The sequence below is a fragment of the Solea solea genome, chromosome 16, assembly GCF_958295425.1.
Source record: "Solea solea chromosome 16, fSolSol10.1, whole genome shotgun sequence".
Classification (NCBI taxonomy): Eukaryota; Metazoa; Chordata; class Actinopteri; order Pleuronectiformes; family Soleidae; genus Solea; species Solea solea.
Genome location: NC_081149.1, coordinates 19,028,456 through 19,042,494, shown reverse-complemented (window position 1 = coordinate 19,042,494; position 14,039 = coordinate 19,028,456). Strand labels below are relative to the sequence as shown.

Here is a 14,039-nt window from a genome sequence, read left to right as displayed (position 1 = left end):
GGCAAAGGAAACACACACACAGCGCTCGCGGAAGCATTAAAGCATATATACGGTACATGTGCAGAAAATTCCATACACGTCCATGTACACACAAGTAAGAAGGCATGAATAGACAAATACGCCGAGAGTCTTACACGGCGTTATCATTGGAGGCAAGCTTCTCCTCATATTTCACATGGGGATTAGCAAAAATCTGCATAGAACAAGGCGGTAGAGAGACTCTGCTACTTACACTTCAGAGGATAACCATATAAACATTAACCAACAGAGGGTGAAGAGTTATATAAACTTTCAAAGGAGGGTAAGAAAGACTATGTCAACTTCGCAAGGAGAGGATACAACGCATGACACGCCATAAGAATCCTAATCTTTATTTTGTTAACACACTGTGACGATTAGTAACCAGTTTGTGCAACTGTTGTATTTTAGATAGTGACACATTTTATATGCTTGGCCTTGTATAATGAACTGTATGACTATGTAGCAAATATTGAAACTATTTGGATGTTGGACATTCTGGACATTTTCTGACCTTCAATGATTCAAATTTAATTAATAACACGTCAATAATAACAATAATCAGCTGTTTCTAAAGATTCAGTTCAAGCACTGCAAAAGGAAGCTTTTCGTGTCAAGCTTTGCATCTTTTATCCACTTTTCACGAATGGATGAACGAGGAGGGGGTTTTTTTACACTGGAAACAACTTTACAGATTTGACGCAAGAGAGAGGACCGAGAGGTTAGAGATGTTTCCTCAGCCTGTAGCTGTAGAGTTTGTGCAGGAGGTGAGAGACGGGTGCACATGTGCTTTAGCATGAGGATTTGAGCCTAGTAGAGAAAGACAGATGTGAGGTAAGATGTAAAACGTGAGAAACAAGACCAAATGGCAGGTCGAGCCCTTTAAAGTGGATTATTTTGCCCTGATCTGTTCCTGCAGAAGAAACACGCCTGCTGTCAAGAAGCTGAATCACCAGTGCTTCAATGACGCTCACTGAACGAGGTGCACGTGAGTGTGTGCGTGTGTCTGTGTAAAAATTGAGGATGTGAGGCAGGTGCCGATCACAATGTTCTCTAACTCTCCACCGCTCGTTCTTTGCCTCACCTCTTTCCATTCACCATATCTCTTGCTGCTCTTCACATCTATTTCCAACAATCAACTTCTTCCACATTTCCTGCCCTTTCCTCCACCACCTATGCCCTTCTCTTCTTCCCTCCTCTGCACCTTTATCACAGGGTGCTATATGTAGCATTATAGGCTCAATACAGTTCAAAACCTTTATGCATTCACTGTTAACGTGTGAATAAAAATCACTCAGAGGGTCTACACCAACCCCTGCACTGAGCGTTGACAGACATGGGCCAAAGGGTGGTAGGAAATGTGCAGGACTTCTTAGGAGAGGGTTTGCTTTGTGGCATTAAAAAAGGAAAAAGGAGGCTATTCACCAGTGGGACTGGAGCTTAAGATCTTCTTACACTGGCCTCTAGGTAAAAAGAGGCTTATAGAAAAATGGATTTTCCTCAAGAAACTATGGACAAATTTTAGGATAGAGTAGGGGTCGGGTCATACTTACCACATTCAGCATCCATAGGGAGCCGCTTTGCTTTTCCACATGTGCATCCAAGCCCATGATTTCATTAATACGTAAACAAGGGTCCACATTAGTGTTCCATGCATGCGCACTCAATCTCATATTCAATTCCAGTAGCAGCAATTTCTCACCAGGAAATTGCCCTCATTTGTGTTTCCTTGTATTCCTGAGTTGTACGTGTGTGGGTACTAGCGGGTACTAGACCTCCTCATAGAACCATAAGCAAGTTTCCATGGTTACTATTTTCTCCGTTGTCTCTTTGGACCTAAATAAGAGCACACCACAAACTAGACTAGAAAGTGTTGTGCTACAGAAATCATGCATTATCAGCACATACGGTCTGTGTGGAATCAAACTGGAGGCGTCTGCAGCTTCATCTGCTTAAGGTGTGTGCAGACCAACACGGAAATGGGTGGATGATGTCATTTACGCCATGGGGACCACAGTGGACCTCTGTGCACACAGGCACAGAAAGTATGACCCGGCCCTAACTCCATTAATGCCACAAGAGAAAAGAGCAACCAATGTCGGTTTCATTCATTTACACTACAATACTGTATCATCACTATATGTATGGCATGTTTGAGAGTACTCTGGCTAACACAGTCTCTGGTGAACTGTTTTGATCTTCTGTGCCTCTGAATCCCAGCTGCTAAGTGCTCCACACGATCTGGTGCTGTTCATCTATTCTTACTGCAAGTTCAAAGTGATTTGCAGGCGAGAGAATACCCCATTCAAGTGTGAAACACAAACACAAATCATGCACTTTGTCAAAAAGGAATCCCCACAATTAAAGGTTCCTTGATGTTAGTTGACCGTATGCGGCCAGACTGTTAAAAACACTCACTCCTTTAATATTTCCTACTCTCTCCTCCTCACCCTGCTCTCCTCACCTCACTCCTCTTCTACACCTATACTCCTCCAACACAACTCCTCAGGTGTACCTCTAACCCTGCTTTACCACCACCATATTATCTCTTCCCACCAAAGCCATCCTGCTGTCTTTCTGTTTTCCTTCTCTAGACACCAGCTGCACTGATACGGTATCTGTAAGGTGCAACAGACACGCACATTCAGTCTCTTAGCGCGATAAGATATAATCATTTTAGAGGCTGCAGACAGAAGGCGCAGCTAAAGGTGTCTATGTTGACAAGTGGGTGTGGGCTTTACAAAGCCAGAACTTTTGGCAAATCATTCCAAACCCAAGCAATCAATAACAACTCGAGAAATCTCCGACAAGGCCGCTCACTTTCCCACAGTGTCAATGTACTAGAGGTGGGCAAGATATATCCATGTGTCTAAGATAATACTGTGATTGTTGTTTAAAAGATGTGAACATTTACATTAGAGTATTTAAATGACTTCGGAGAAACCGATGAAACACGCACTGAAACTCCACACATTCGCTGATTGTGGGCAGCAGAAGTTCGCCTTCCTGCAGCAGTGAGCAGCATTCAGTGTCACATGACCACAAGTGGGCCTATGCAATCACATGACCTCTCGCTTGCGTCCTCCCTGCCACACAGGTTTGCTGTGTGTGGTTATGTGTGGAGAAAACACGGAGCAACTTTGAAAAGTGTTTTGAAAGTATTTTATCGAAAATGTGTCATTTTCCTGAAACATTGTGTCCCTTTATATAATCCATAAGCATCAATAACTGACTCAAACAATTATCAATCATTATAGAGATATTATTTTTTTTACACGCTCCTACCTTGCAAGGTGAATCCAGATCTGTGTACAGATCACTGTCAAAATCAAATCCTTTCTTTATGAGGCCACAACCCTCCCCGGGAATATTAAATCAAAAAACCATCCTTCGTTCTTATGCTGCTCGCAAACAAACAGACAAGTGCTGCTGAAAACTCTATGAGTCTCTTCACCCAATGAGACACCATCAATGCAGTCAATCCATCCACCCGAAACCTCTCCATGCACTCCAACATACCTTATCAGCCATGATCATGGAAGACCCTCCATGGATGCCAAGGATGGGTATCAGCGTCTGCGAGGAAATAAAATCCAAAATCTGGGCGACGGCCTCCTGGTCGGTGCCATCCCCAAACACCACGCCGTGGATCTTGGTCCCGGACATCAGATCGCACATGTGAGTGATGATGCTTTTCGGGTCGGTCTCGTTGATCAGCAGTGTGACCACGTTGACGTCGATGGGGTCCTCCTTGCTCCACAGCGCCCGGATGTCCCGGTCTGAGATGTAGCGCGTGTGTCCCAGGATCACTGCAATGTTCAGGACGGGAACTTTTTCGGAGGCGCCACCTGTTCGCTTCTGGGCGACCGCGGGGTCCGTGACCATTGTCACCACCAGCAGCAGAGCCAAAGGGAGCAGTGCATTTTTACTGCCACTGCTGCTGCTGCTCCAGCTGCTCCTTCTACTCCTCCTCTTACTCCCTTTGCTGCTGAGGGACATACTGCCGAACCACTTCATCCCCTGCATGGAGAAATGATGAGGGAGAAACAGAAACGATGAAGAGAGATCAAAAATAGAGGAGGAGATGAGGGGAGGAAGATGATGGCAGAGAGAGAGAGAAAGAGAGGGAGACAAGAGGGATAAATAGTTAATGCGCAACTCTTTTCAGATGAGAAATTCAGGTAGCATCTTTTTTTATTCACCTTCCTCTCTGAAACGATATTAAACACATAAACCATGCGGGGAGGGAGATGGCCTTGAGAGGACGTTGCGGAGGGATGAGAGAAAGAAAAGGTGACGAGCAAGTCTTTATTTTGTGGTCACGACAGATAAGATCACATGATTCAGGAACGGGCAGATACAACACTGCACCTACATGATGGATTGATGTACAACTTATAAGGAGCCTGCTCAGGTGACAGTATGTACAGGCACTAACGTCAGTGTGCTCACATTATTGTCACGAGGAGATTTCTCATATTTGCATCAAGTTTAAAGCACTGGTGTGTTTTCAGACAGTACAGCAGTAGATTGTTTATACATAACCAATATTTCAAATGTTGATGGAAGAAAATACCCAAAAATCATGTTCTTATTGCATTAAATCCATGAAAATAGGTGGAGATGTCATAGTGGTGTTAGGAAATACAACTACAGCGATAAAAATGCTTTACTAATTCCTCATATTGGGAAAAATATGATGCAACCAGAAAATAAAAGAATATATAATGTGTACAATATATTCAGACATTTGATGAGCATTTATTAAATTATACTGTCCCAGTTCAGTTTCTATCCTGAGAAATAAGTCAGCTACAAATGACATTAATGCTGAAATGAAGAGATTTATATAAAATAGGGTGCCAGAGAGCACTGTCTAGCATTTTTAAAGTAGCACTTTGGGCACAGACAGAGAGGCAGCTGCTTTGGGGATTGACTGATTGAGTGAGGGAGCGAAAGATGCTTAATAGAAAGAAATCTTGCTTTTGTATATTTGAGAATATCTATAAGTGACAGCAGGCAACAGCACCACACACACACACACACACACAGAAAACCCTCACTGGCCTCTCAACCCAGTACCCAGAGAGCATGAAACATAGAGCGAGAGTGTGTGTCTACGTTTATCATCATAGTATAAGACATATGAGCAGGTGTGCTAAACAGCAGAGCGTGAACGCAACCAGAAGGGCATAAAACATATGGTCACATAATGTGTCCATGTGCACGGGTGAAGATTTATAGATTCAGTGACGGGGCCACATGTTTTTTTTGTGTGTTTGTTTGCATCGGAGGCAGAGCCTGTTGGCGGATGATTGATTCACCGGAGCTGTTGATTATCGTGTCACTGTTGGAAGTCGGGCGTCGCCAGATCAGAAGAAACTTGTCTCGTTTACAAAGCATTCCTGAAACAGCAACACCTCCACTTGTACTGTCACGATTACACTAGAATTCAGAAGTGACAAGTGTTTTCAATCCAGAATTGAGTCATTTTTGGCACATTTGTGAATTCAGGTCAGAGACTGAATATTCTTTAAGAGATTTTTATAATTGCACACTGGGGAATTGTTTTGTTTTTCTTCTGTTTTTCCATGATGGAATGTTCTTATAAAAGACAACAGAATGTCTACATCGGTTCTCCAGTTTCCTCACACGGCACAAAAACATGCAGAGGTTAATTGAACACTCTAAATTGCCTGTAGGTGTGAATGTGTGATTTAATGGTTGTTTCATCTCTGTGCGTTTGCCCTGCCATGGACCGCGCCTTTTACCCTGTGTCAGCTGTGATTGGCTCCAGTGACCCACAACCCTCATGAGGAGGATAAAGATGTAGTGGATGGATCTTACATATTACTGCGTCTCTGGGTGAACTGTGTGTCATTTTGTCCACGTTCAAATTTAAAAGAAAAGCTGTGTCTGTCAGTTGTAAACTAAAAAACCTTATAAAGGATCCTTATCAGCAAGCTTTGCTGTAAATACTTGACGTTTCCCATTATTATCACTCTCAGAAAAGACTGAAAAGTGTTGCTGGATTGCCTGTTCATCAGCGCAATGATATTTTAGATTATTTTCTGGAGTATTTGTAATAACTTGTGAGTCTGTAATGAAATTGAGACTCCTGTGAAACACTCTATTGTGAGCAGATTAATGCATGAGCGTTCGACGTGTCATACCGCATTTTAAGTGAGCAAAGTACTTTCTCTGCCCAACTAAGCATAAACAGCATTAGACCTGATGTGAATGAATGATTCAAATCTCAGGCCATTCACTGCAGAGAGAGCACCGACGCCTATTGGATTCCAATTGTCTGTCAGAAAGTCCACATCTTCCTTTTTCCCAAAAAGCTGTGGGATTACACAAGAGCTTGATCTGACAGTTTATGAATCATTTAATTCTACACCATTTGATATCTATTTCTCAGTGGAGCAATTAAATACTTGATTTTTGTAAGTAAAAATACAGTATTTAAGTTAAGGTAACATGTTATAGTATAACAACATCGGCAAACATCTCCACACTGGTGCAGCTCTGCAGGAGACAGCCAACCTCACTAATCACTTCACTAGAGAAGAGCAGCCACGGTGCTGCAAGATCTTGCCCGAGTGCACAAAAACAGACAAAAGGAGTTTAAACCCAAGGTTTCCAGTTGAAGATCCGTCATAACTGCCAGTCTTTACACATGCTGCATGTTGCCTTTCACATTCTCAACGGGCCTTGCAGACCACGTGTAACATTTAGGAGGGTTTAAGGGCTTTGCTTAGCAGAGCCATCGTGCACCGTCGTGTTTCTATGGCAGCCTGAACAGACAAACCAGCCCGAGCGCGCATTTCGAGTTTTAAAGCTCAAGTTTACAAGAAAAGAAAAAAGGAAAAATGAGGAACAGTCCACCCACATAAACCAACAAAGAAGAAGGAGAAAACAGCAGAAAGAGTGGGAAAGTGGAAGACTGGACACATTCATATCCTTCCTGGTATGGGAAGGCGATAATCGATTATTTGAGTGTTTTTTTAATAATTAAAACAAGCTTACTGATTTTGTAGCTTCTTACATGTGAATATTTCCTGGTTTCTTTGCTCCATATAACAAATAAATCCTTAAAAGCTGAATCATTTCGGTTTATGGGCACAACTAGACATTCGAGAACATGAATATTTCCAGGTTTGGCAAACACCAAACAACAAGTACTCGATTCATTGAGAAGTGAAAGTCATCGTTAGTTGCAGTCTCACCATTAAGTGTTGCTAATTCTTACACACTGGATCTTTAATTGGTTTTAATGAGCAGTTTCTGAAGGTTGCAGAAGACCGCATACTTTATGCAAAATCAAGACACAGGAGCTGAGAAATAAATGTTCCAAGATGCAACAATTGTGTTCGACAAAATTCCTTCCTCATATACTGTACACACACACACACACACACACACACACACACTGTCCAACTCAGGGAAATGTTTCTCTATGTTGCATAATCCTGTTCCCACGAATTCTATTCAAACCAAGGGTGACAGAAAGCGATTGTTTCATTTCAGGACATGCTGTACTCGCCTTAAAAAAAAAAAAACACGTACACCTACAGTGTGTCGCAAAACCAACTTTATATGAAGGGTCAAACTGGCACCACTTTGGCATATTATGGTATTTATAGTAACGTGCGTGGACATTTTTATATTTCTTGTCTCAAACTCATCACAGGTGGATTTGTAGGAAGAGAAGGATGAGGGAAAACTGTGCAGAACAACAGAGAAATAAAGGGGACGAGGAAATATCTTGAAAAGCTATGTAGACATAAAAAAAAAAAGAGTAAAAACGGACGAAACGGGACGAAACATTAAAAAAAAAGGGGATGGAGAGAGAGAAAGAGAGCATCTCCAGCCAAATTGGACTGGGGCAGTTTGTCGTCACACAAAGGCTAATGTTTTCTGGCACCACAACAGTAAAGGATGTTTGGCAGGCACAGCCATACAACTGGCTATCTTTCACTCACACACACACACACACTCACACACACAGCTTCAAATTTCCTCATGCTTCACATGTAGCACAAAACCGAAATTCTCTGTATATGTAACTACAGACTCAAAAAATATGTTTCCCTCTCAGTGAACAACAAAGTGACGTACAAACATTCTGTACACACACACACACACGTGTGTGTTTCCATTACTTCAGAGGACGTTCCAATGACTTGACTCTTCTTTGGTCTTTTTTTATTTAATTAATGTAAGTATTTATAACTATTTTAAACATTAACCTTACCTTAAAGCAGCATACTATATCATTATATTTGAAGGCGATGACATGTTGTAAGGCAGTGTTTCCCAATCCTGGTCCTCGGGGACACCCTGCTCTGACTCCTCCTCCTCCTCCAACACACCTGATTCAAATCTCGTCATCAAGCCTGATAACGAGCCATTCATTTGAATCAGGTGTTGTTGTTGTTGTTGGGGCGGGGCGTCACCGAGGACCAGGATTGGGGAAAAACACTGCCTTAAAACAGTAATGATATGATAGGAACTTGCTTTTCATCTAAATAAGAATTTTTGTTTTTTGTTAGTGAATTTAACCCACACTTATTACCACCAGTAGTGAACACACACAAGCCAGGTGCAGGAGCAGCGAGCAGCACTTGGGGGGGATTGGGTGCCTTGCTCAGGGGCAAGAGCCCAATTCCTTTCCTCAAGTCCACATACTGTCACTGCATCAACTGATTAATGTCCCACAAATATGCATATTGCAGTTGTGGGGACCTAAATGAGTTAGGACTTCACACAGAGAGAGACACGGAGGGAGCAGTGAAGTCTCTCTTGCGATTACCATTACCACAATTCCCACAAGGCTTCACTGCCACAGAGCCCACATGTCTGGCCCACACACAACTAGGTTTCACGTGCATCAATAATGCAGCCGCATTATCTTTACATGATGATTAATATGATTACATTTACCGCTGCAGTCAGAATTATTCCCCCCCCCCCATCTGCACACTGTACACACTCTTTGAACATGATTTATTCACAAAGTCAGTTTGATACTGAGAATGAGAAGTGTGTGTGTTTTACTATGCCACAGCCAAGAGGTTAAGTATGTGTATTTTCCTTCTCCTTTATATGTATTTTTCCATATCACACTGGCTCGTACATGAGGTATTATTTACATCTCATTCATCTCTTCACTCCTTTCTTCATCCTATTATCTTTCAGCTGCAAGTGTGTTATTTCTTCATTTGTTTGTTTAGGTTTCAATTTGAGAAAAGCGTGAACGGTAATGCACCAAAAGTAGCAGTTCACAAACGCACCACTAGTCTGATCTCATCGGGTAAAAACATTATTTAGCTTGGTGTAGCCATTTCATAGGCAGTGGGGTCCGTTCTCTGAGCTGTGTCTCAAGAGGAAAAAAGTGATGAGGATAAAGAAGAAGCTCTTAAACTGTACACCTGGTAAGTAGCAACAATAACAAAGAGCCAACAAGCAGCTTCACAGTAGTGCTGACTGTAGCCATGTTTCAAGTCCCTCTCTCCCGATGGCCACAGAAATGCTGAAGCCCCATGTTTTTCTCTTTTTTTTTTCCCCTTACATAATCCCATCTCCAAACATCACTCTCAGGTCTGTATCTCTGCATCAGCAAGTCCAAACAATTATTTCCTTCTACACTTCTCTCATCTTCACATTGTCAGCTGTTCCTCCTTCCCTCGGCAGACTTTGACAACACGTAGGTGACGATTTGCTCCACTGCCACTTGCACGCGTCATCATATTCATACTTGCTCCATGACTTTTGTCCTCCTGCTCCTACATTTCAGTCAGCGTGTGACCAAGTACACAAAGTCTTAACAAAAAAACAAACAAACAACTAAATGTGAAAATAACTTCTCTCACATTCTTCCTCCTCTCAGCTTCTTTCATTCCCCAGGTTGTGCATCCATCCATCCATCCATCCTTTTTTATGCAGAGGATTTTTAATTCTGACACCACGCACACACCAAGAAAAGAGAATTTACAGCATATGCAAATATGTTCCGCTTATGTTAGGACTTGTCTTCAGGCATTTGCATACAAAGTAATAAAGGAGTTTTATTGAAGAGAATATATAATGGTTTAAATTTAGCCTAAAAAATGAGTTTGATGTAAAAAAAAAAAAAAAAAAAAAGCATTTAATGTGTCTTTTCTCTCCCTCCTGCACAGGACGTGACACATTCTATATTCTTTGTTTGTTTTTTTTAATGTTTACATAAACAGAAAAGTGATACTTAGTGACAGATGCTTCATCAAAACAGATAAACAAAAAATAAATAAAAATAAACTACATTTATCCCAGGGCTGAACCCATCCTACACTGATTTGTGACACAGATAATCAAATCTGAAGCACTACAGCAAATAGTGTGTTGGTCCACAGTGGTTGTCTAAATTAAAGGGGCACTCCACTGATTTTACACAGCAAGATCAGGCCATTAGTCATGGAGAGTTAAACACACCCCACAGTAACCGTTGCACGTCCCCAGTGGCTCTAAAGGAGAGTCTGAGAAAATAACACCAGTGATTTAATATGGGGCGGACTTTGGACTGGACTGTATGATTACAACTTTGTGAAAGAAGGCTTACGAACTGGCACTGCAGCAGACAACAAACACCCGCTAAACACAGACACATTTCACAGATCTGAGGCAAAACAATTATATTAATTATGTGTTAGCGGCATGGAGCGAGCCTGTATTATAATAATATTGAATGGAAATTATATCACAGTATAGTTGTTGAATTATTCCCCAGCCCTACGAGAAAACATAGCATTTGTTGTTGTTGAGGTTTGACTCTCAAGGACAAAAAAGTTCAGGCCTATTTCCCCCAAACTTCACCGGAGTATCCCCTCGACACAAAAACTACACTCCTCCATTTCTGCTAACATCCCTCTCCTTTGTCACCTCAGCGCTCTATCCGTTTTCTTCCAGCCGCTCTCTCCATCTCTCTCTGGCCCATGCCATCTGGTGTGTGTGCCCTGACTTGTGCATGAGCGCCCATGAGAAGCTCAGTGGAAGTAATCGTCTGTTACCATTCAGGCTTCAACATGTTGTCTGTCCACTACACGTACATCTTTAGCCTCCTAAATGCACGTTGAGAGAGACAGAGAGAAAGAAATCACGACCCATGTCTGCATGTTATACCGGGAGATTACACTCCGGGTTCTCTGCACTCCTTTGTCTTCACCTCTTTTGGTGCATCACTCACTTTCTGCATGATTAGCATGCGGGAGGCCCATATCAGACTGCTGACTCTCTTTATGAATTTTAATTAGCTTTACAGGCAGGCAAATACTCTTTTGTTGCCAAGGCATACAGTGTGAAGTAATGATGATGAATAGAGGAATATTAGTTATGAAAGCAAATGTGGTGATTCAGAGTTGTCTTATTTTGGTTTCAGGTTAGGGTTCTAGGTTTTTAGGCTTCTGCCACACCTGCAGTGTTTGTGTCTTTGCCCAAAGGGAGTCTTTCGTTTTATTTCGGGTCCACATACAGCGCTGATGAATATAAAACACAATGGGAACTGCTTTGCAGGAGCAACCTCTCCTGCACCTGATGGAAATTTGAATTTTAACTCGTAATTCTTTGTGAATGAAGAACTTTGAGGCTGCGATCCTCTAAAGCTGCGGTTAGTCAAGTCAATCCCAACAACAGACTCTTCTTGACTCTGCAGTTTTTCCATCTCTCTCATACTCTGTATAATTAGCAATAATGGGTGCAACAGTGCTTTAAAAGCAATGTCTTCTGTCACAAAGGCAAAAAGACACACATGCACAGTGTAGCATGGTCAAAAAAAAAGGGGGGGGGAACTGTGAGGTGGAACTGTTGTGGCCTCAATCTACATTTGGGGGGGTTAATATAATGTTTCCTGTTGCTGTCATACAAATATGGACTGCCCCTCCATGGACTGAGGTTGACGCCTTTACAGAGAAAGAGAGAGAGAGATTCTCTGATAGGAAAACTGCGTTTCAACAACGTGACTGAGTCCTAAGAACGGGGGTGTAAATTCATTTGGATCTCCCTATTATGTTCAATAGAGCCAACACAATACAAGTACGACCCCTATTGGTGCAACACAGACCTGAATCCTCCGCCAAGACACGTCTAACATGATAAAACGGGTTTTTTTTTTCTTCCTCCTCATTTAGGGCTAAGCCTGGGTTCACTTTTTGGAAGCTGCCATAGACGCAAAGAATTGGCTAAAAAAATAAGAATTCTGTTCAGTGATTTAAAAAAAACAAGCAAACAGATTGTTGTGTTCTATAAGATCTCCATAGATGTAACACTGCTTGTTCGTCCTGGTGTGGGATGGAGAGGAGCTGGAAGTTGTGCCAGCCAAAAAACCGCATTGTGTTGACCAACATCTGGATAACATCACCATGAAAGCACGGCCATTTATTATAGATTACCTATATGTCGTATACGCTCCGCTGCGATCCGTTCTGTTTGGGGGAGGAATAACGCAGCGTTTAGGGCTTCATTCGGCGGATTCTTGGTGCATGTGCACAACTGGCAAAGGAGGCAAATGTGAGTGTTTCACCTGTTCTGTCAGTTTATGCAGGTGCACGAATTCATGTCACTGGAATAAACATGTTCAGCTCGGTCTGTCCGCCTCAGAGATATGTTACATACTGATGCGCTTTGAAGCAGCAGCAGCAGCAGCCTGCGCTCCGCTCACTGCGCCATGCAGCTTTAGAAATTCAGAGGAATTTGACACGAGGAGTATTTCTGCTCTTTGCTGCATCTCACAGTGGCTCGTTCACATCGTTTAAATCCCATTAGGGGTGTTTTAAGGACAGATGTGCTCTCTGTGGTGCAGGTGCCGCACTTTGGATAAGGCACGCCAGTGGGTACAAACCCACACAGCGCCCGCACTGATGGGGAAAGAAGACGGAGACGAGCATGATCACCCCGAGAAAAAAAGAACAAGATACAGCAAAGTACTTACAGCATCTCCCTTCCACGGAGCTCCAAAACAGTGGTGTGAGATGACATAGTAACAGCCGCTTCTCTCCTCCGAGGAACCATGCAGCCTGTGGTGGTTATCACTCTTTCAAACCCTGCACCAACACGAGAAAGAAAAATCACCCCCAACCTCTGGCACTCAAGTATTTCCACCGGCTCCAAAAAAAAAAAAAAATACTGAATGAAATCCCCCGTTTTTAACACTTCACGGGCGCGCGGCTGCGAATCAAATCACTGTTGTTGTAATCCAGTCTTCAGTGTGTGCGCGTGTGTGTGTGTGTGTGTGCGCGCGCGCGCGCGCCTATACCGCGGATTCTCCACTGCAATATCTGCTGGCCCCGCGCATGGTGGGGAGCTCAACCTGCCTCTGTGTGATTAGAGCTCCCGGTGTCCCGTTATTCCTGGAGGAGAAAAGAAAAGGCAGGCGAGCGGACGCCGGACGCACACGTAGAGGCGCACACGCACATTGACTTACTACACTAGAGGCTCCGGCATCCTGCGAACCGTGCGGGACACGCTGTCAATGTGTCTCTCTCTCTCCCTTTCTCTCACCCTCGCTCTCTCTCTCTCTCTCTCTCTCACGTGGATGTGTGAGACAGTGTGCTGAATGTGCACGCGTGCGTGTGATTTTTGTCTATGCCTGTGCGCTTCTGCAGAGGCTGGAGCAACTGGATAGATAGATAAACTCTCTCTCCTCTCTCCTCTCTCTCTCTCGCGCGCTCTCTCTCTCTCTCTCTCTCTCTGCGCTAAAGCGCCTTCAGGAAGTGGCTCAGTCAAAGACAGATTAATAGAGGCTGAGTTAAGCTAAATCACAAATGATTCAGGCAACAATCGCACCCTCCTCTCAGTCTACATTCCTCCATCTCTCCCCCTCTCTTTCTCTCTCTCTTACTTTGGCAACAGCTGCCCGACTCCCTCCCTCCATTCATTTATTCATTCATTCATTCATTCATCCATTCATGCCTTATGGGACTTTGATACAGTCAGTCCATGGTGTCTATGTAAAGTCTATACTCCCAACATCAGAGAGTCACTTTGTT

At 43.0% G+C, this 14,039-nt stretch overlaps 1 protein-coding gene across 2 annotated transcripts in view; it reads right to left on the bottom strand.

Annotated features, from left to right (window-relative positions):
* The window catches only part of grin2aa (glutamate receptor, ionotropic, N-methyl D-aspartate 2A, a), a 121,558-nt gene extending 107,927 nt beyond the window's left edge, over positions 1-13,631 (bottom strand). The window contains exons 1-2 of one of the 2 annotated variants that reach the window (XM_058653091.1): positions 12,983-13,631; positions 3,538-4,038 (exon numbers count right to left, since the gene is read on the bottom strand). In XM_058653091.1, the coding sequence (XP_058509074.1) occupies positions 3,538-4,035 (498 nt within the window). In that variant the 5' untranslated portion in view covers positions 4,036-4,038; positions 12,983-13,631. Of the gene's footprint in view, positions 1-3,537; positions 4,045-12,982 lie in introns of those variants that run through there. The other variant, XM_058653090.1, reaches the window with a different exon arrangement.
* Between the last annotated feature and the right edge of the window lie 408 nt (positions 13,632-14,039).